The sequence below is a fragment of the Penicillium crustosum genome (assembly GCF_028827405.1).
Source record: "Penicillium crustosum strain IBT 35664 chromosome Unknown utg000005l_segment0_segment0, whole genome shotgun sequence".
In the NCBI taxonomy this organism is placed as follows: Eukaryota; Fungi; Ascomycota; class Eurotiomycetes; order Eurotiales; family Aspergillaceae; genus Penicillium; species Penicillium crustosum.
In genome coordinates, this window is record NW_026623126.1 from 3,378,280 (window position 1) to 3,399,740 (window position 21,461).

Genomic DNA, 21,461 nt, shown 5'->3' on the forward strand with positions numbered 1-21,461 from the left:
ATCTGATCTCAGCTGCTTTTTTTTTTTCTAAGAAAACGGTTGCGTGAATCGCTTACTGTGTACTTTCTATTGGTCTTCCGCTCCTCCGAGGTCTGAGGTCTGTGATGTATACGAAAAAATCACAAATCACATCTCCGCTAACACCCCTCCGGGAAGGGCGGGGCGTTGTGATGTGGGTAGCTGAGAGGTGTGGATGGGTCGGCGAGAGCGTTCGATCTATCTATTTGATGCATCTGGGCTCTTTTGTAAGTGTTGTACATCATTCTTCTTTTTTTTTCTCGGGCCCGTCGGTGTTGAGGGGTTCGTGGTAATCGGGTAAACGCTTAGAAGTTGTAAGGGGTGAAATGCGTCCTTGCTTCCTAGCGCGCTTCTTTGCGTGTAGATCGAGGACTATGCAGGTTTGTGATGGAATAGCGTCAAAGACTAGTACTTCGTTAAAAGTGGCTTACAGTAAAATGTATAGGGGTATCCTGCACTAGGTACTCCGTACATGTATGGAGTATGTTGTATGGATTCATCTGGTCTGCATGAGGCAATGGCGATTACGGGGTACGTAATATGCCGATTGCCATGCACCTGGACACTAGCACGATCATCTGAGACGGACTTGGCAGCTGAGCAGGGAAGACATCTTTCTCCTGCATGATGAAGAATGCACATGGCGGGTCCGCAGAAGATGTCAGGATTTGCCTTCTAGAATGTTGGGTGTTATCTTGCGAGCTGGGATGATGACACGTTCTAGTTGGGCTGGGATAGTGATGATGCTCCATATACGTGCATAATATCCATGTTGTTCGTCTCCACATATCGGGCAATATGATGAACTATTGTGGCGGTCCAACATAGTGTACGGCGCTAAAGTCGCGATGTATGCCGCATTGCCTAAATAGGCAACATACCGAAGCCCACCATTATATGGAGTACGAGTACGGAGTCCTATCTAGTGCATACAACATTCGATGTAGTTCTCTCCCCTGTTTTCGAGTTGGGATCGGTGAACAACCCATTGAGTGGGTCCCGAGGTTATGATCTACAAGTGTACTCCGTACGTTACTCCGTATACATTCTTTGTTCCATTGCGGGTTACATAGATTGGTATTCCAAGTCTTCCAAGCTAGGGTCAATCACAAATGGAGCCATGGATCGGCCGAAGCTAGTGGGATATCCGTTCCTAGAGGCTACGGTGCACATCCTCTAGAGGAGCTCCTATGAGCCCGCCATTTATCGAAAGACTCAATAGTGTCGTTGTGGATCTTGAAGATCTCATGTTGGGGAGTTTTTTGGACTGATGTCATGGATCCAAATGCTTTATACGCTCCATGAGGTCCACTATATGGATACATAGCGACGTGTCTCGGTGTTGCGGGACTCATCGAAGGACACTTTACATAGTAACCTGAAGAACATTACCCTAAAATTTCGTATAAACAGACCTGTAATACTACACGCTTAGTAGTTCTGATATTAACGTCCATGTGATGATCCAACTGTGATTTTAGTGTGATGTCTGGCAATCCTCAGGCTATTAAAGACGGACTATGAGAAAGCACCCTATAATAATAGGAACTCTTGTTGTTCTCAGTTATTACTCAATTGTTTGTCAATCTCTTTTCCAACTTTGTCTCCCTACCTTCTACTTTGAAATCTCAAGCTCTTTTTCTATGTAACTAAATTTAGCCGTCATAGGGATTTCTCTACCTAGTTTTAATAGTGGGTCATTCGGCATTTTGTTACGGAGTTCATCTTGATCAGATCGTGAAGTATGATCTCCATAACTATAGTAACATACTACCTGAGATCGAGTAGTTAAACCTTAACTTAAAAGGGCTTCTGGTTTAGCTCGGCTTTCTTCTACGACCAAGTGCCGGATGCGGGAGTCTCGCTCTTCCTAAAGGGGAAATAAGAAAGCGGAGAACGGGAAGCCGAGGTAGGGAGTTGATTTTCGCTTCACACTGGTATTTCTTAGGACTATTGGGGTAATATAAATCGTAACATACAATTGGGTATTTTTAGGGAATAAATTGAGGTTGTTTTGTATATAGTAGCTGAACTTAGGGATCGCAAGCAAATTACCCATATATAACAAGGGAGGACGCCTTGTTTCACATTCTAACCAGAAGACCGAAAATAACAGCAACAGGGCAAGTAGTTCAAAGCGTAAAACTACATCATTCCAATGTTTTCTATTGTAATTGTCCTACGAATCATGTACTAGAGCCCTGGAGACACAGGTAAAGCCCTTGTGATAGGGATGAGTCGCTCGTATTTTATAATACCTACAATGCACGGAGCACGGAGTACATCTGGATGCATCTTTCCCTGTACAATTCTAGAATACAAGACCCCCTCTTGATTCAAACAAAAGGAGTTGAGTCACACAACCAGATACGAGCCGTAGCGCTGGGACTTCCCTGGGACTTAGTGATCCCTGCGAACAGCCCTTCTGACCACATGGGCGTGGTTGATCCCTTGGTGTGACACGCCAACATTAACTATTACTGGAAACTAGAGGAATGATTGGATTCATTGGACTCGTCCATGTTCATCGTTTCCACCCGATCGGCTGGTTTGACACGAGGATCACGGGGTCTGTCTTGATATACGAGGTGGAGGCGATGCTTGGTACTCCATAGGAATTATCTATACAAAATGACCCGACATCATCATTACTATCCACGAATGTCTTGGATTATTCGCCTCTTGCCTCCTATCTCTTGCCTTTTTTTTGCCTCCGGATACCTCCGCCCGGAGTACGGTGTACCTGAATGAGAACTAGTCCATTGTTCGATGCACAGACAAGCGCGATCGGATAGAGCGCACCCACTACGGAGTAACTTCCCCCGAAACGGAAGAAATAGACGATCGCATTGATCATGGCCACCGACCCTCCTGAGGCTGACAACGAAATGTTTCCGCTCTCCACAGTGGCCGTGTCATCCGATATTACCCAACCCAACACCAACGTCACTTAAGCATTGTTGCCCTGTGTTGTTGGGTATGTCACTGTTGTACTACGTATACATGCCCAGGGTTAAAAGTATCCAACCAATAAGATATTGACTTCTAACCCTAATGATGTTTGCTGCCAAGAGGCTGGGAATCTGACATTAAAAGCAATATCCAAATAGCCAATCGGCAATCGGTAACCAAGATTAGGGGCAGAGACTACGTACGCACTTGAGCGGGTGAGAGAACCAGGTCTCAAAAACAGTCTTCGGGGTTGTGGACGAATTAGGGAGGTAGTACCATTGCTTTTGTCCTTTGTTTCCCCATGATCTCTGTGCGAGGCTATATGTAGGGACTTGTGTTTGTGGCACGGTGCATAGTGGTACTGGGGAGGTCTTGTATTTGGTGCATGTGTGGATGCACATGCAATGCACCTGTCGCTTGATTGTACTCCGTACGTTTTGTTATATAGTATCTGTAGACGTAGATGACACCATCTCAAGCTATGTGCGTCCTCTGATAAGAATTAATATATAGTTTCTCCGAGCCTCCGAAGACAAAGCTACAATCCCCCGAGACTACTATGCAGTCGGTGGACCAAACCGGATCTTCGTCGACGCCAAGTTCCCTAATGATGATCGCCCCTTAGTGCTAGACCCTTGAGAGTTGCGGCATTTCTTAGTCTGTTCCAAAGGAAGCATAGTACGGACGCCACCGGGACTAGTTGGATTAGTGTGAGTTATTTCGCATTGGGATTTTTCTTCTTCAAGATGCGTGCATTGGCCTATTATTTCCTGTGTGGCTCTGTGCCTGTGCCATCTGTGCTTCCTGTGCTTCCTCCTTCCTCCTTCCTGTGCCTCCCTGGCCTCCTGTGCCTAGTTTGAGGCGATCTTCGTATCGCCGCCGATTCTAACCCCAAAGGGGTCTAGAGCTGATTATTGAGGAGTACTGAGTACGAAGTACTCCGTACACTTGATGGGGAAATAAGAGTAAAATATTAAAATATTTTTTCCCTTCTTCACTGTCAGCGAAACTCTACCTGACAAGCCTGCAGTTGCTTATTACAATCCCTACCCCGTAGGTACATTTTGTTGGATTCATCTACCCGTTCAAGCGTCTAGGAGTTATAACCCCACTCTTAATAAGAAACATAATGTAATCTAATTCGCCCCGAACCTTTGGGTACGGGTGTGCACTGTCCGTGGATGTGGGTTTCTCCGAACAATCCAACAGCCAAGAGATCGACGGAAAAGTACATGCTGGATGATCTTCTAAATCGAGGAAAGGAAATGTCATAAACCGAGATCGCCCGTTGTTGAAATATTGTTGAAACCGCCCTCTGGTCTAGCTAATAAAGATCCAAGCCACAGACTCCCGTAAAGGTAGGGAGTACACGTCTCCCTCGGAGGTTATGATATGATTTGCTAAAGCATTTGTGGGGTAATTAGATTGCAATGCCAAGCTACCTATTTTCCTGTCCGTATATTGGGTACCTTTGTTAGCAACCGCCAACGCTAACCTCTTTACTTCTCGTAATCGGAGTCTAGCCGTGAACTCCCCGCGCTTAGAGGAATCCTTGGCTTGTGATGGGCTGTGCAGAATAATCGATGATCTCAGATATTTCTCGGTCCAGAACTTTCGATTCCACTTTCGAATTGATTATTTGTTTTTTCTTGGTCCGGTGTGCTCCTTTGATTTTTCTGTCTAGACTGGGTTCGGACATCGGCGATTATACTGTTTTTTATTATTGATACATCACATTCAGCGCATACTTACGTACTAACTTCCGCCTATATTTTTTACATTTTAGACCCAAATATTATATTCTCTCGCGTCTGTTGTATACTTTCTAAAGGGTAGTTAAATTGTTTATTATATTGACATCTGTCATTCGCGTCAATTAGGTTTTAGAAAGCGTGGCCAACCACTCCTCTGGGACCCCTAATCGTGACTCTAAAATCAACGGAACACTGTCCTCCGAACCATTATCTAACGTTTCTACTTCGTACACCAAACAATCCGATTAATTCCCCTTCTCTGTACTCCGTACGAAGTACCAGAATAATAATATTCTAATTTTTTTTCAAAAATCGCTCATTCTCCCTCTATCTCAAACCACAAAACCGCCGATCCTATATCCTTAGCTCCGTGGGCTTGACTGGGGTGCATAGCCCACATGTCAATGGTTAGTGGCTGAGACCAGACTTGGTTCTGTTGTCTTGGTATGGCCCAGGCTAAGACTCCTGAGCGTGGCAGTGTGGCCTGGATCTGCTGAGGATCTCCCGCGAAAGTTTTGGTCATCCAATCGAACCCCAGTCGTAATTTCTTGGTGCTTACGGTATTAGCTGATTAGTTTAGGTACGGGACCCTCTTCCCCTCTTAAGTTTCGAAGCCCTGGAGGGCCCGAGGAGTAAAAGTAAAGTAAAGTAGAAGAAGTTACCGAAAACTCTCTCTAAGCCCGGAAGCCTAACCTTCTTTTTTTCTTTTGTTTGTTTTGTTTATCCAATATGTCCCCCCCGGCTCTGCACATCCGTTGATGCTGATTGGGATTTAAACACTTACCGGGATCTTCACTCCGTTGATGGTATAATAGTACTCCGTATACATTATTGTATGTAGATTGTATACCGAATCGACGGGTCAAGGCGGAGATCTACCTGGAACTGGATGCGCTCAGTCCTCCTTAAGCTTCTTGGGAAATTCCATAGACTGTGAAACTAAGAGGCCAGTCATAGAGCAGTAAATCCAGAAGTCACCGATGCCCGGACCCGGAGAAAAAAAAAAAGAAGGAAAAAAAAGGACAGAATAATCACCACAAGTGTGATGGAATTCAACCCGTGTCTGACTGGCTACTCCAGACCGTGGAGCATATCCTTGACTGCCGTTGGAGGATCAATGACCCATGCGGAGTTCGAGGTGGAGGTCATTCTTTTCAATAGCTCGGTATGGCGTGCACTGTCCATTCTCTTGGGAGAGATTAGTCCTGTAATGGGAAGATATGACGCCCTTCGGAGGATTGGGATCCTCTTGAGGTTCCTAAGGTTAAACCAGTTAAACCACAGAACTTGTCTGAGACAAGTCGATCATTTCTCTTATGGGGCGTCAGATGGGAAAAGTGGAGAATATTAGTAAATGGACCAATGAGATGTAAAATTACGACTACTAGAGCCACTGGTCACAGCCCCGAGCGTTTTCCTGTACTTACACAACAGCCCTCGAGAAAGACCGGCACATGCGATGATCTGCTTTCTCTTCTGTTTTTTTCTCCCTTCCAAATCAGGCAGGTGTCCGCTGAGTCAGAATTGACCTGCAAGTGAGGTAGACTTGGGTATATTGTCCGTTGTTTCTGGGTCAAAATCGACTTGGGGGCTACCTTGGCTTTTGGTCTACGATGTCACGGAGACCCCCCGATCTCAACCCACGGCTCCACCGGGATCACCCATGGCACGGGGGTGATTGTATCTTGACCTGTTCTTGTCTTCTCTTTCTACTTCGTATATTGTTTTAATTTAATTATATTAGATCATTTAACTATATCGTTGTCTACCAGAATAATTTCTACTTTATGATAGTACATGGTTATATAGGTCTCTAATTAAAAAGTGAAACTGTACCTGCTTTTCGTGGAGGGTTTGGTGAAATCATGACTTTTAATGTTTCATTCTCCGTATTTCTCCGCTCCCGAATTCCACCGTCTCCTTTTTTCCTTCTTTTTTCCTTTTTTTTTTTTTTCGTTTTCTTTTCTTTTCTTTTCCATTTTTCGTTTTCTGGGTCAGCTAAACCAATTTCAGAAAATGGCAAAAAATAATAAAATAAAATAAAATAGAGCTGAAAATATAATAAATTAAAAGAAATAAAAAAAATTAAAAAGAAATAAAAAACGCCCAAAACATAATATCGCATGTCATATCTGTCATTGATACTCCAGGCCTCAGCATTCTATCTACCACCATCCAAGTACTCTCCGGTTCCAACCCTCCGAAGTTTTTTTAAACATTAACATTAACATTAAGCCATTAGACTCTCGGGTGCCCTTGACCATACTTCTTTTTCTGCAGGTTTTGAACTAGGGTATATAACTAGGTATGTATCAACTTGATATAAGAGGTACAAAGATAATCTACAAAGTAATAATGGTAATGGATAATTCAATAATCAGTAAATAATCTAATAATCTAAATAATCTAATGATTATCACACTGTACCATGATTTTCCCTGTGGAGATATCACCACTCAGACCTTCTCTTTCTCCCCCCCTTCTTTTCTTACTTCCCCTCTCTCTCTCACACTTAATTAGCCAGGGTCCCCATTTAGGTACATAGTTATTCCCTTCCCTCCCTTCTCTCAGTGGATCCACCAAAAAAAAAAAAAAAAGAAAGCTTGGGAATTGCCGCAACTCAAACCGTGGAACGGGTTTCTAGTAGATCCCCATCTTTTTTCTGATCGAATCGGTGCAACCTGTTGACTCGCTGACTTGACTTGGGAAGGCCCGTGCTTCTCGCTGGCCGATCACGATCCCTGGGAATTTCTCCAACTGAGGGGTCCCAACTCAAAAACCTCCTCCTTCTTCTCCATACCCTGGTCGATCTCTTAGCTTAATTCTTTTTCCTTTTTTTTTCCTTTTTAGCACCTTTGGACCACTTAATCGGGGAATATATCACTCGCAAAACGCCCGGGGGGTTGCACCTGGGATTGTATCTCCTTTCACACTCTACATCATGGTGAACGGGACCGCCGCCGTGTTGGAGCCCACATTCACCGGGTATGTCGCAACCACTCAAGACGCCCTAATTCTCTTCGAGGCATGCTTGACCGGTGTCTTGCATCATGTCCCCCGACGCCCTCATGACAGAGAACGGAGTCATCTCGTGCGCAGTGGCAGCGTCTTCATCTATGAGGAAAACGCATCCGGCATCAAACGCTGGACCGATGGAGTCACCTGGAGTCCCAGTCGCATTCTGGGCAACTTCCTTGTTTACCGTGAGCTAGACAAGCCATTTCCTCCTGGGGAGAAGAAGCGCGCTATGAAGAAGGCCACTCGACGACCAGTGCCAGCTGGACGGCCAGGCGAACCTTACCCACGACACGATAGCAGCCAGGGCTATTCTCCAACATCTCCCGGCTCGGGCCCCTTCGCAGACCGTTCATCTCATCAATCGGAGCTCGAGCGGGCATTGGTTGGGTCCCTGGTTGATTCGTACGGATTCAAGGACTCCGGGTTGGTCAAGAAGACAATGAGCGTGACGGTTTTGGGCGTGACCCACCATTTGGTCTCATATTACAGTGTGGAGGACGTGATGCGCGGCAGCCTCAACCCACCCTCGATGGTCGATTCCCTACGCTTTATCCGACCCCGCACAGAACTCACCCAGAAGCAAAGCTTCCGGTCCCCGATCGACGAGCTAGAAGCCAACGCTGTGGAAACCCAGGAACCCTCTCACGCCGCTCTATACGGATATCGCCCGCAGATGATGGCCCCACCCACTTACGCCATGCCAAATCCTTCAACCGACTTCTACATGCACCCCAGTCCCTATGCTGCCACACATCCCCCACAACAAGGCCCAATCCAGGGATACTCAATGGGCGCGCCGATGGCAAGCCAATCCGCACCAAACCCGTACCTGCCAAATCCAGGGCAATCCGCCATTCCCCCAAAGCAGGAAGACTACCACGCATTCCGCGCAGGGCCCTATGGCGGCAGCATGGACTCAATGAGCGCACACAGCATGGCCTCCATCCCAGGCAGTATCAACGCTGGGCTCCCCGGCTCGCTCAACGAACGCAACAGATCAGCCTCGGAACACAGCCCTTCCGCCTACCGCAACTCTTCCATCTCTTCGCGCAGCCAAGCAACAGACGCTACTTCCCCAATGGATCCTTCAACCCCGGCAACCTACTCCCGCGGCAGCTTCAGCATGTCCGGCCAGATGGAAAACCCACATCCAGCACTTGATCGCAATATGCCTGGTCTCGATCCTAACGTTCCTCGTCGCGAATCAAATCCCATTCATCCGTCCTACTACGCTACTGATCGCTCCCAGTACTACGTACCTGCGCCATATGCTGCCGCGCAACCCATGTCAACATGGACAACTACGGCCGCGACGCAACCGCAAATGGCGCAACCTCAAATCTGATCTCTTGATACCTTTCCGTATCTTTAGTGTTGCTTATGGCCATGGAGCGTGGGAGTCAGGGCGGAATTTTTGTTCTTTTTACTATGTTGATCAATGATCAACATGCTTATGTTTTTACCTGGAGATAGACTCCTCACGCTCCTATTATGTTTGGGAGGAAAACGCCGTTTTATTGCTACAATATGTACCTGACAGCGGCTGTACTCGTCTCTTTGTCTCTTGTCTATATGGTTATGGTCTCTTTGCTTTATGGTTACGGCGGTGGCTCTTGTGTTTTTTCTCCTGCTTTTTACTGTTTTAGCTCTTACTTTTTACCCCCTTTTGCCTTTTATTATTTTCTTTCCTCTTTCGGTGGCTCTCTGATATGGATTCTGTTCTGGGAATCCGGGTGGGTGGCGTTCTTTTATTCTTCACGATGTCATGCAACAACCCGATAACCCCAAAACGGTTCTACTTTTTTTTATTACTACTTCTTTTACTTCTTACCTTTGGACTCTGATCCCTACTTTCTGACTTCCTTGCTCTCCCATACTCTATATTCTATTCGCTGCCAAGGCAGCGGCCCTCCTTGTATGTTTGTTCTGCGATCACAAACGGTGTCCAAATGTTTCTTTTCCAACGTCTGGTCTGGGCGGGTTCTTGTTCTTGATTCTCTGTTATTTGCTCTATCCAGTTCCCCCGGGGACAGGATTTAGTGATTCCCATCATTCCATCGTCAATGGTCAAATGGTTAAAGATTGCTTCAATGCGTCGTCTTGGTTTTGGTTCTGGGGGCTGGCTATTATCAATATGTCCGTGTACTTCATACTCGATTCCCCGTCTATAGTATGGATTATAGGCTTGTGCACTACTGGTGGCTTTTTGATATTTATAATTCCCCAATTCCAATATTAGCTACTTCTGTCTGACTCTTTCTTTTTGATTAGTATACTCTAAACTCCATACTTTACCGTCTCGCTATCCTTGCCTCCTCTAAGCATTTGTTAGAATGGCAGATGTGGTATAGGCTATAAGATTGAGACGGATGTTGTGGAGCTATATTCGGTCTTGAGTTTTGTGCTGTTTAACAGATATTGATACTAACTGACTACTGATATATGGTAATGATAATATACATACGTCCTCTCCTCTAACTCCGGAAGGTATACTTGCTGTGCTAATCTATTTGTATTGTTACTTTCTTGGTATTGCTGTTGGTTTGGATATGCTCTATTTATATACATATTGCCGAAGTGTCCTCCAGCCCATATTCATAGTCCTCGGAACTAGATAGAGATATATATATACGTAACTACATCAGGTGGATATATATATCACTTGCTATTATACCGCTTCCTCGTATCTCTAGCAAATATAGAATCAAAATTCATAAACTAGCATTATTTATACACCCCTTCAACAATAACAGACAGACAAACCCTATACTTATATACCGACAATGGGTGTCTCGATCAGACAAACACTTCCGCACAATGATACACTTGAACAACCATTAGCAAAATAAAAAAATAAAAACACAGAGCGAGTATAGACTCGCCAAAGCAAACAAACTAGATATACACCCACCCACCCGTGACTCTGATTCAAAACACAAAACAAGGGAATCAAGACCCATCAAAGCAGAAGAATGATGGATATCTCACATAGCGCATCTTATCAAGACAAAAGACCCGAGGGGAACCACTTAAAATAAGGAAACAACAACAACCAAAAAAAAAGAGAATCCCCTACCTTCCATTCAACCCCGAAACCAAAGACCCCGAAAGTGGCGAGTTAACCAAACTCATAATCCTCCCATGCCCACGAGTCCCCCCACCAACCGAATCCCTTCTCCTCACATAGCGCACCGTCTGATTCTCATCTCCATCCCCATCCCCATCCCCAATCTCTGAAGGAGCACGGCCCAACTGTAAACGCGCGCCCGCATGCGGGATCATCGAATCTGTTATGCTTGGCGAGGAGCCCGTGGAGGTGTTATTCGATGCCCCGGTCGCTGCGTGCTTAGGAAATTCCCGCGCTTGGGCACGGCGGAGGCTTGGTGTGCGGCGTGGGGGTTGGGGAGAGGCGCCTGGGCCGGGCCTTTGCCGGGCCAGGTTTGGGAGGTTGGTGGTTGTGGGGTCGAGGTGGAGGTGGAGGGTAAGAGGTATTGCTATTGCGGGCGTTTGGGGGATGGTGGAAGATGTTGGTGCTGGGTGAGGGTGAGGGTGGGAGGATTGGGGGGAGGAGTAGTAGCCCCGGCCTTGGTTTTGATTTTGATTTTGGGTCTGGGGGGATACCTGCTGAGGGCGGGATTGGATTTCTTCTCCCCTCGGCTGGGTGATCCAGAGGTTTTGTAGGGTTGTCTGTAGGAGGTTGTTCTGTAGGGAGAGGCTGTTATTCTGGAGGGCTAGGTTGTGGGTTTGTAGTTGCTGTTGGTACGGGATTGGGTTGAGAGGCCCGTACTGCCCTGGGTAGGTGCGCTGAAAGTGATTGTCTGGGATGTCGGTCTCAGTTGGGATTTGGATCTGAGAGGAGTATCTATTAGTTTCGGTTCACTTCATATGTACTAAGAGATTCATTGGTCTATTGATTAGCGAACATACCTGACGGCTGAACTTCCTTCCTGGCATCGCAATGTACTCATCGAACATGCTGCCGAGTTCTGCAAAGTTGAACCCGCGTACCGGGTCCACGGGCTCGAATCGCTGTCCGACTTCTCGTTGGAAATTGACGCCCCGGCGCGGCAAAGGTTGGTACTCGGGAAGTTTCAACATCAAGGATGGGTAACTGCCAATCATTGCGTCAATCACGGGGTCGACGTCGATTAACAGGGAAATCTTGCTGTTTGCAGTAGGTTTCTGGATCAACATGGCAAAGGTGAACTCGCGTGGCAGACCCGATCGCTGGACATTGTTCTCTTCCATGGACCAGACGATTTTGCCAGCTTCGACGTCGAATTCGCGGCCAGCTGGACTTTTCAAAGTACGCGCGGAGCCTTGGATGCGCATCATCTCGTACCGCTTGTATCGGCTGTTGAAACTCCCCGAGGGGATGACGCTTGCACTGACGGGCAGTTCTGAGATTCCGAGGGACCCAGCTAGACTGAATGTCCACTCCATGGTCTCGGGGGAAACAGTGCCGTAGATCAGGTGCGGCGCATGCATAAGGAAGCGAGGGTTACCAAGTGGATATCCATAAGGGTGCGGCTTCGGACTTGAAAGATCACGGTTTCCACGAACTGATACACTAATAGTGGCGGACTTGATGCGGTGCGTGATAGTGTGCGGCGAATGAAAGGTGAATGCAAGGGCGAGAAAATCTACGTGTTCGGCATCCTCATCTGAGACGGCGGCGCTAGAGTAATAGCCATGCTGAAGGCGCTGGACATACGCAGTGATATAAGCATCACCGGGCAGTCGCCGCTCATATACGAGAGCGCGATTAATAGTTAGGCGTGGATTCGCCATGTTTGGATCCGGAGGTTCCTTTTCTTTGGCCGATGGTGTATTGCGGATTGGAGTTAACGAGCGTGAGTCCAAGACACGTCCATTTTGAACAGAGGTAAACGACATTGTGGCGACCCCAAAGCGATAAGACTGCAGATTCGTTCTGACAGGCTTGTCTCGCTCTCCATTTGGTTCGAGGGCCCTAGACGCGGAGGCGGACAATCTAGCTTAACCTGTATGGCAAATTGTCCTATATAGACTTTTAATTAACTGTCAGTTAGCATTTGTGTACAATGATGTTCTTCATCACCTGGGGTTCTAGGTCACAGGAGTCGTAGAGGCTATCAGGTGAGCATAGGCTTGATCATCATGATCACTGCGACACAACTCCGGGAAATGGGAAACTAAAGGTAATATGGTCATTTTATAGATCTGCAACTCAATAGAGTTAGATATGTTGTCATACTAAATTCTATGTATGAAATTAGGAGAAGATAGTTTATTGCATGTGGAGGATATAGAGACGGGCGGATAAACCATTTATCCGACCAGAAACTCATCGCCGAGGTGCAATCTCCAATATTCACCTAACCTCAGGCGACCGTGATCTAGAGCTTTTGGTTCTGGGTCATTGAATTTCTGGTCGAACTGATCTATACTTTGGATTCTCTAATATGTATGTCGCGTTCAGCCAAACTGTCCCGAATTCCGACATATCCAGCTAACAATCCCTAGATTGTGTTTGTACTATTATTTGTACTATATAGCATTCTGTCTTTTTATTTGCATTGCTTGCATTGTCAGCTTGTTCGTTTGTTTTATTTCGAGCTGAGGGTTTGAATTTGAAGGTTTACCAGAAACTGTGCAACGCGACAGCCTCCGTTGGTCGGTCCCCTGGTTTATCACTTGGACTGAATCACCATTGCATAGCCCAAAAACGACCGGGTATGCACAGTTGAAGCTCGCAATTGAAAACTTGTGATTATCGGTGTCGCCGGTCAATTTTGGGTTTCTACCAACGCCTGCCGTTGTCACCTTTGTGTTGGTGTCACCATGATTGGCTCATGCGCAGTCCAGTTGTCCCTTCGGGCGAGCCGGCAGGGATCCCAAGTGCTGTTCAAGAACGCACGTCTTTCTGTTCGGTCAAATGTGTTCAAGACTGAAGCTCTCCAGAGAGATAGGTTCCGGTGCATATCTACATCAGTCCAATCGACATTGAACCGAGTGCCAACCGGGTATGGCCGTCTGTCACTTCTTTGTCCATGCAATTCTAACCATCCACCAGAGGATTGAGACCCCGCTGTCTGCAGACCAAACTGATCCCACCATCATTCTTCATCCAGCAAAGATGGTCCGGGTCAAAATCGCCCGAAAACAAAACCCCTGAACAGTACGTCGACAGCCTCCAAGCCAACATGCCCAACACCTAAATGGGACATAGACCAAATGAACCCACAGCTAACCAAGCGTAGACCCGAGGAATCTAAGAAAGCTCCCATTCTATCGCGGATTCCCCTACCAACTTCCCACGAGAATATCTACACTGTGCCCAACATTCTCACCTTCTCCCGGCTACTCGCCGCCCCCGTGGTCGGCTATCTCCTAGTCAACAACTACCACACTGCAGCACTATCCCTGTTTGCCTATGCAGGTATCACCGATCTCGTTGATGGTTACATCGCCCGGCGGTATAACCTCCAAACAGTGGTTGGAACCATCATTGATCCCATGGCCGATAAGTTATTGATGACCATTGGTGTCGCATGTCTGGCCGTGAATGGCTCCCTTCCTAGTAAGTCTGCTCGTATTGATCGCATGGTGGTATGCGGAAATGTATATGGATTAACGTACTGAATAGTCTGGCTCGCCGTGATCATCCTCGGTCGGGATGTCGGTCTGGCTATCTCGGCTATCTATTACCGTTGGATCTCGCTGCCTGAGCCTAAGACCATGGCCCGGTACTGGGATTTCTCGCTTCCCTCGGCGGAAGTCAAGCCCACTGAGATCTCCAAGATCAATACTGCTCTGCAGTTGGTGTTGGTGGGTAGTGCGATTGCGCTGCCTGTGGTCCCGGAGGCGTTTGTCAGTGCTTGGCATTTGAGCGAGGCTATGACTGGATTCCAGTAAGTTTGATCTTTTCTTGTTTTATACCCTTTTTTTCTTTTTTCTTTTTCACCTCTCTTTTTTGTTTTATCTGGAAGACCAGTTTACAATGGTCCGCCCTAAGGCACATTGACGCTCTTTCTGGTACATACGACCATAGGGTGTGGAAAACAGGGCTTCCCGTCCGCTCAGCCGTACTTAAGCCACACGCCGGTGAGTTAGTAGTTGGGTGGGTGACCACCAGCGAATCCTCACTGTTGTATGTTTTTTTTGTTGTTTTTGTTTTTTGTTTTGTTTCTATTTTCTATTGGTTGTTGCATTTTGTTTACTTGTTTCTGGTTGCTGACCAATTTTAGGTACCTTGTTGCCGGTACCACTCTCTGGTCTGGACTCAGCTATGTCTTCTCAAACAACGCCGTGAAGATCCTCTCAAAAGAAGAAATTCAGAAGCGAATCGCTCAAGCGGCTGCTAAACGTAAGTAGAATAAAAAATAACTACCTAGGTAGGCAGTGTTAGAAGTTTTATTGTATATTATTTCAAGGTTGGATTCCAAGTTTCTTGCTAGAAGCATGGATAATAACCGTAGATGTATCTAGAGCTGTTAGGTCTCACACAGCGCCGGAGTTACCATATACAGTACGTAGCCCTGACCTTGTCAAGCGCCCAATACTAGGGGCTCTGGTGTTAGGTGCTTGGCACGGTTATAGACACGATTATAGGTTTAAACCAGAATCGCACCTCGGAGCCCGCGGACACCGTCATTTGCAAGTATTAATACTAATCTTCAAGGGTAACCTGTACTTGAGTCAGACCGTATCTTTGTACCGTGGACCACGCATATGTGACATCCGACATGCATGTGATTTCTATGGCTTTGGATGAATTTTGAAACGAGCTACATACATCAATACCCAAAAGTAGGTGTAGCCTGCATGACATGTGATATAGCTTACCTGGCAACGTGGAGGTATCTAGTTTGATGATAGCTTCAAATATCACCAGGGAATCCTGGACATGAGTTAGGTGTGATGATTAGTACAGAAAATGCTAGAGAATACTAATTATGTAAATATAGTACTCCATACGGAGTACCTATATAGATGGAGAATAAAAAAGAATAACTCGGTGGATCCATGTAAGAGCCGAGTGCTCGGCAGTGTGAATTTAGGCCAGGTCCCGACATGTTTGAGAACTAAAGGAGTTTAGACAGAGATTTGGATTACCAAGATCCTTTGAGTCGGGGTACGCTTTGGGCCGCCGAGTGGAGCAGTGGGATGGAAATGTCGCCGAACTACACATGTTTTAGGTAGGCGGGCCGATAAAGCACGGCATTCTACGTATTGGCATTCTTCTTTGTCTATATACGGAGTATCAATATTGGTGGGGGGCCGGGTTTGTCAGACTATAGAGTATTCGTAAGCAAGATTGTTAATCCATTCTCATCCATTCTCCATTTTCTAGGGTTCTAGGGTTATAGGACTCTATTTTATGTAAAAAAAAAGAAAAAAATAAAAAGAAAAAAAAGAAACGGAATATATAGTCCGGCCCCACGTGCTTGCATAAGCCCTCTGATCCTGACGATAGGAAATCGATAGGAATGGATATTCCGTTTGATGACACGTTCAAGAGCCAATCAACATCCACTATCTCACCCTAAAGCCCGCTAATCCCCGGTGTTTGAGTTATCTCCGTCAATTCCTTTGAAACAGAAATTTCTTTCTAACCTGATTCACCCTCAGTCACCCTGAGTCATGTACTGTCGACGACTCCACTATAGCTCGGGAGTCGTGACTTGGGCCCATTATCTCGCTTATGATTCGATAATTCGTCTTGGGTTCTTCCAAGGGTCCCAATTTCCTTTTTAGCGACTGTCGGCTTTAAGTGTGATTACATCTTTCAATATAAACGGTGTACAACCCTTCTTTGCGTTTCTCCCTGGCCTTTCCTTTATAATTCTCTTCTTCCTTTTATAATCTTGTTATTCCTTTTACATTTCTCTTTTTAATTTCTATTCATACTCCCATCTTCTAATTAGTCTGGCTATATCAATAATACATTTAGATCTGCCATTGATTGTTGCTGGAGAGTAGAACCCATCAAAGCCCCAAAATGGAGGGCCATTCCGAACAGTCGCATACCGTCTCGGACTCCCAGGCCCATGCCCAGTCCTCCAGGCAACAATCCAGCTCAACTGGCGAGACCTACCGCAATGATGTGAGCTCCGAACAACCCACCACGGAGCAAGTCCACCACACCACGGCAACTCCCATCGATTCAACCTTAACCGACAGCTCAACCGTCAGCTCGTCTGTAAGCGATGGCGATGGCCGCTGGGGAGAACAGGAGGCCGGAAAGGCGGTCTCCCGCAGCGGTGCCATGGAGGACATGGAAGAGATGCGCCGTGAACTCACCCGTCTCAGCTTGAACCGCACCCGCTCTGTCACCAAGAGCGTTCGTCGCCGAAAGTCGCAGGCCCGTGATGAAGAAAAGGCGAAGGATGAAGAAGAGACCGAGGATGAGGCTGACGATAGCTTCAATCTGGGTGAGTTCCTGACCGGTGGTCATCTGGAGCGTCGCACGACCGCCGGAGAACCCGCCAAGAAGGTCGGCGTCGTTTTCAAGAACCTTACCGTACAAGGTGTGGAGACTGGCGCATCTTTCGTGCGCACTCTCCCCCAGGCTGTCATCGGTACCTTTGGCCCGGATTTGTATAATATCGTCTGTCGTTTCGTCCCGCAGCTGCGGTTCGGCAAGCACCCTCCTGTTCGCGACCTGATCCATGATTTCAGCGGTGCTGTGCGTGAAGGTGAGATGATGCTCGTGCTGGGCCGTCCCGGTGCTGGTTGTACCACCTTCCTCAAAGCAATTGCAAATGACCGTGGTGCTTTTGCCGGTGTCCATGGTGAGGTCAGTTATGGTGGTCTCTCCTCCGAGGACCAGGATAAGCACTTCCGTGGAGAAGTCAACTATAACCCGGAAGACGATCAGCATTTCCCCTCACTCACCGTCTGGCAAACTCTCAAGTTCTCCTTGATCAACAAGACCCGCAAGCAGGACCGGGAAAGCATCCCCATTATCATCGATGCCCTGCTGAAGATGTTCGGTATCACTCACACCAGGAATACCCTCGTTGGTAACGAGTATGTCCGCGGTGTCTCTGGAGGTGAACGCAAGCGTGTGAGTATCGCAGAGACCCTCGCCACCAAGTCCTCGGTGGTCTGCTGGGATAACTCCACTCGTGGTCTGGATGCCAGTACCGCACTGGACTACGCCAAGTCGCTCCGCATCATGACCGATGTCAGCAAGCGCACTACCTTTGTCACCCTGTACCAAGCCGGAGAGAGCATCTACGAGCTCATGGACAAGGTGATGGTGATCGATGAGGGCCGCATGCTCTACCAAGGTCCCGCCAACGAAGCACGCCAATACTTCATCGACCTAGGCTTCTACTGCCCCGCGCAATCGACCACAGCCGACTTCCTTACTTCGCTCTGTGACCCCAATGCCCGCGAGTTCCAGCCCGGCCGTGAAGCGTCCACCCCCAAGACCGCCGAAGCACTTGAAAATGCCTTCAAGAACAGTCATGCCCACAGCCGTATCTTGGAGGATATCGCCACGTACGAGAAACGTCTCCAAGACACCCAGCAGGAGGATACCCGTCGCTTCCAATCCACGGTCGCGCAGTCCAAGTCCAAGTCCGTCTCCAAGAAGTCGCCATACACCGTCTCGTTCGTGCGCCAGGTCACGGCCTGCGTGCAGCGCGAGTTCTGGCTGCTCTGGGGTGACAAAACCTCCCTCTACACGAAGTACTTCATCGTCATCTCCAACGCCTTCATCGTTTCTTCCCTGTTCTACGGAGAATCCCTGGATACCAGCGGCGCTTTCTCGCGCGGCGGTGCTCTGTTCTTCTCGATTCTGTTCCTTGGCTGGATGCAACTGACCGAGCTGATGCCTGCTGTCACTGGACGCGGCATCGTCGCCCGTCACAAGGATTACGCCTTCTACCGCCCCTCTGCTGTCTCCATTGCCCGTATTATTGTCGATTTCCCTGCTATCTTGGGCATGGTCATCCCGTTCACGATTATCGTCTATTTCATGAGTGGTCTCGATATCACGGCTTCCAAGTTCTTCATCTACTTCCTGTTCGTGTACACGACTACCTTCTGCATCACCTCGCTCTACCGCATGTTCGCTGCGCTGTCGCCGTCTATTGATGACGCCGTGCGTTTCAGTGGTATTGCGCTGAACCTGCTCATTTTGTATGTCGGTTATGTCATTCCCAAGCAGACTCTCATCAAAGACTCTATCTGGTTCGGATGGCTGTTCTATGTCAACCCGATCGCGTACAGTTACGAGGCCGTCTTGACAAGCGAGTTTTCCGGTCGTGTTATGGAATGCAACCCATCACAGCTTGTCCCACAGGGCCCCGGTGTGGACCCCAGGTACCAGGGATGTGCTTTGACTGGATCGTCATTGGGTAAGACCTCTGTGACCGGAGTTGAGTACTTGACTGCCAACTTTGAGTTCACGCGCAGCCATCTATGGCGCAATTTTGGTGTTGTCATTGCTTTCACCGTGCTGTACATCTTGGTGACTGTGTTGGCTGCTGAGACTCTTTCGTTTGTTGGTGGTGGAGGTGGTGCTATGGTTTTCAAAAAGTCCAACCGAACTAAGAAGGTTGCTGCCCAGACCACCAACGATGAAGAGAAGGTCGCCAATGCGAACGACAACGCCGCTCTGGCCCGTGGTCAGGCCACTTCTAATGGTGATGCCTCCTTCAACCGCCTGTCCTCAAGTGAGCGCTGCTTCACCTGGCAGAATGTTGAATACACTGTCCCCTACGGAAACGGAACACGCAAGCTCCTCAACGGTGTCAATGGCTACGCCAAGCCCGGCGTCATGATCGCCCTGATGGGTGCCTCCGGTGCTGGAAAAACAACTCTACTCAACACTCTAGCCCAGCGCCAGAAGATGGGTGTCGTGACTGGTGATATGCTCGTCGATGGCCACAAGCTGGGTGCTGATTTCCAGCGTGGCACTGGTTTCTGTGAGCAAATGGATCTGCACGATAATACCGCCACCATCCGTGAAGCCTTCGAGTTTTCAGCCATCCTCCGCCAGCCCCGTGATGTCCCGCGCCAGGAGAAGATCGATTACGTGGACCGCATCATCGACCTGCTTGAACTTGAGGATATCCAGGACGCCATCATCGGCTGTCTCAATGTCGAGCAGAAGAAGCGTGTCACCATTGGTGTTGAACTCGCAGCCAAGCCCAGTCTACTTCTGTTCCTGGACGAGCCCACCTCCGGTCTCGACAGTCAAGCCGCATTCTCCATCGTCCGTTTCCTCAGGAAACTCTCCCAGGCCGGTCAAGCCATCGTCTGCACAATCCACCAGCCCTCGTCCATGATCATCCAGCAATTCGACATGATCCTCGCCCTCAACCCAGGCGGCAACACCTTCTACTTTGGCCCCGTCGGCAAAGAAGGCGCTGCCGTGATCAAATACTTCGGCGACCGCGGCTTCGTCTGCCCACCCTCAAAGAACGTCGCAGAATTCATCCTGGAAACAGCCGCGAAAGCAACGCACCGAAACGGCAAACTCGTCGACTGGAACGAAGAATGGCGCAACTCAGACCAAAACCGCGAAATGCTCACCGAGATCGAAAACATCCGCGCAGAGCGCAGCAAAGTCCCCATCGAGGAATCCGTCTCGGCCCACTACGAATTCGCCGCCCCAACCTCAACCCAAACCCTCCAGCTAACCAAACGTCTGTTCAAAAACTACTGGCGCGATCCATCCTACTACTACGGCAAACTCTTCGTCTCAGTCATTATCGGAATCTTCAACGGTTTCACCTTCTACATGCTCTCTAACACAGTAGCATCAATGCAAGACCGAATGTTCTCCGTCTTCCTCATCATCCTAATCCCACCCATCGTGCTGAACTCCATCGTCCCGAAGTTCTACATCAACCGCGCCATCTGGGAAGCACGAGAATACCCATCCCGAATCTACGGCTGGGTCGCCTTCTGCACAGCAAACGTCGTCTGCGAGATCCCCGCCGCCATCATCTCCGGTCTGATCTACTGGTTGCTATGGTACTACCCCGTCGGATTCCCAACCGAGTCTTCGAACGCAGGATACGTCTTCTTGATGACTATGCTCTTCTTCCTGTTCCAGGCATCGTGGGGCCAATGGGTCTGCGCTTTCGCGCCCTCCTTCACTGTCATCTCGAACACCCTCCCCTTCTTCTTCGTCATGGTCAATCTGTTCAACGGTATCGTCCGTCCATACGACGCTTACCCCGTCTTCTGGAAATACTGGATGTACTACGTCAACCCGATGACATGGTGGCTGCGCGGTGTGCTCTCGGTTGTTTTGCCTGCTGTCCAGATTGATTGCTCCTCGCTTGAAGCTACTCATTTCAATCCTCCTCCTGGACAGACTTGTGCTGCTTATGCTGGTAACTTTGTCGATTCGATCGCCAAGGTCGGATACCTGGTTAACCCCCAGGCTACGGCAGATTGTCAGTACTGTCCCTACCGGGATGGTGAGCAGTATATGGCGAACTTGAATGTCCATGTTGAGGATAAGTGGCATTGTTTTGGAATTTTCCTTGCCTTTGTTATTATTAACTGGGCTTTGGTTTATTTCTTCATTTACACTGTTCGTGTCAGAGGTTGGAGCTTTGGTATTGGTTCGCTGTTTGGTTTCGGTGGACTGATGATTGATCGTGTGAAGGGACTGTTTAAGGGGAAGAAGAGTGATGCAGTCTAGGGCTTCACATTTTGGTGATGCTTTTTTCCCCTTCTTTTGGTGGTTTTTTTTACATTTCCAACATG

The 21,461-nt window shown here is 48.0% G+C and overlaps 4 protein-coding genes across 4 annotated transcripts; 3 read left to right on the forward strand and 1 right to left on the reverse strand.

The window, feature by feature from the left end:
• Window positions 1-7,665: 7,665 nt before the first annotated feature.
• N7487_011958 (camp independent regulatory protein) lies at window positions 7,666-9,087 on the forward strand (the record flags this gene model as incomplete). Its single annotated transcript, XM_056879688.1, has 1 exon — window positions 7,666-9,087. The coding sequence occupies one exon, from the start codon at window positions 7,666-7,668 to the stop codon at window positions 9,085-9,087; it is 1,422 nt and encodes a 473-aa protein (XP_056725007.1).
• Window positions 9,088-10,814: 1,727 nt separating this feature from the next.
• On the reverse strand, window positions 10,815-12,638 carry N7487_011959 (uncharacterized protein; the record flags this gene model as incomplete). The annotated part of the gene is made up of 2 exons (XM_056879689.1): window positions 10,815-11,591; window positions 11,670-12,638. 2 exons carry the CDS (start codon window positions 12,636-12,638, stop codon window positions 10,815-10,817), a joined length of 1,746 nt encoding a protein of 581 aa, XP_056725008.1.
• Window positions 12,639-13,520: 882 nt separating this feature from the next.
• On the forward strand, window positions 13,521-15,098 carry N7487_011960 (cardiolipin synthase; the record flags this gene model as incomplete). The annotated part of the gene is made up of 5 exons (XM_056879690.1): window positions 13,521-13,747; window positions 13,798-13,902; window positions 13,985-14,304; window positions 14,371-14,635; window positions 14,972-15,098. Exons 1-5 carry the CDS (start codon window positions 13,566-13,568, stop codon window positions 15,096-15,098), a joined length of 999 nt encoding a protein of 332 aa, XP_056725009.1. The 5' UTR covers window positions 13,521-13,565.
• Window positions 15,099-16,725: 1,627 nt separating this feature from the next.
• Window positions 16,726-21,396, forward strand: atrF (ABC drug exporter AtrF; the record flags this gene model as incomplete). Its single annotated transcript, XM_056879691.1, has 1 exon — window positions 16,726-21,396. The coding sequence occupies one exon, from the start codon at window positions 16,726-16,728 to the stop codon at window positions 21,394-21,396; it is 4,671 nt and encodes a 1,556-aa protein (XP_056725010.1).
• Window positions 21,397-21,461: the final 65 nt, after the last annotated feature.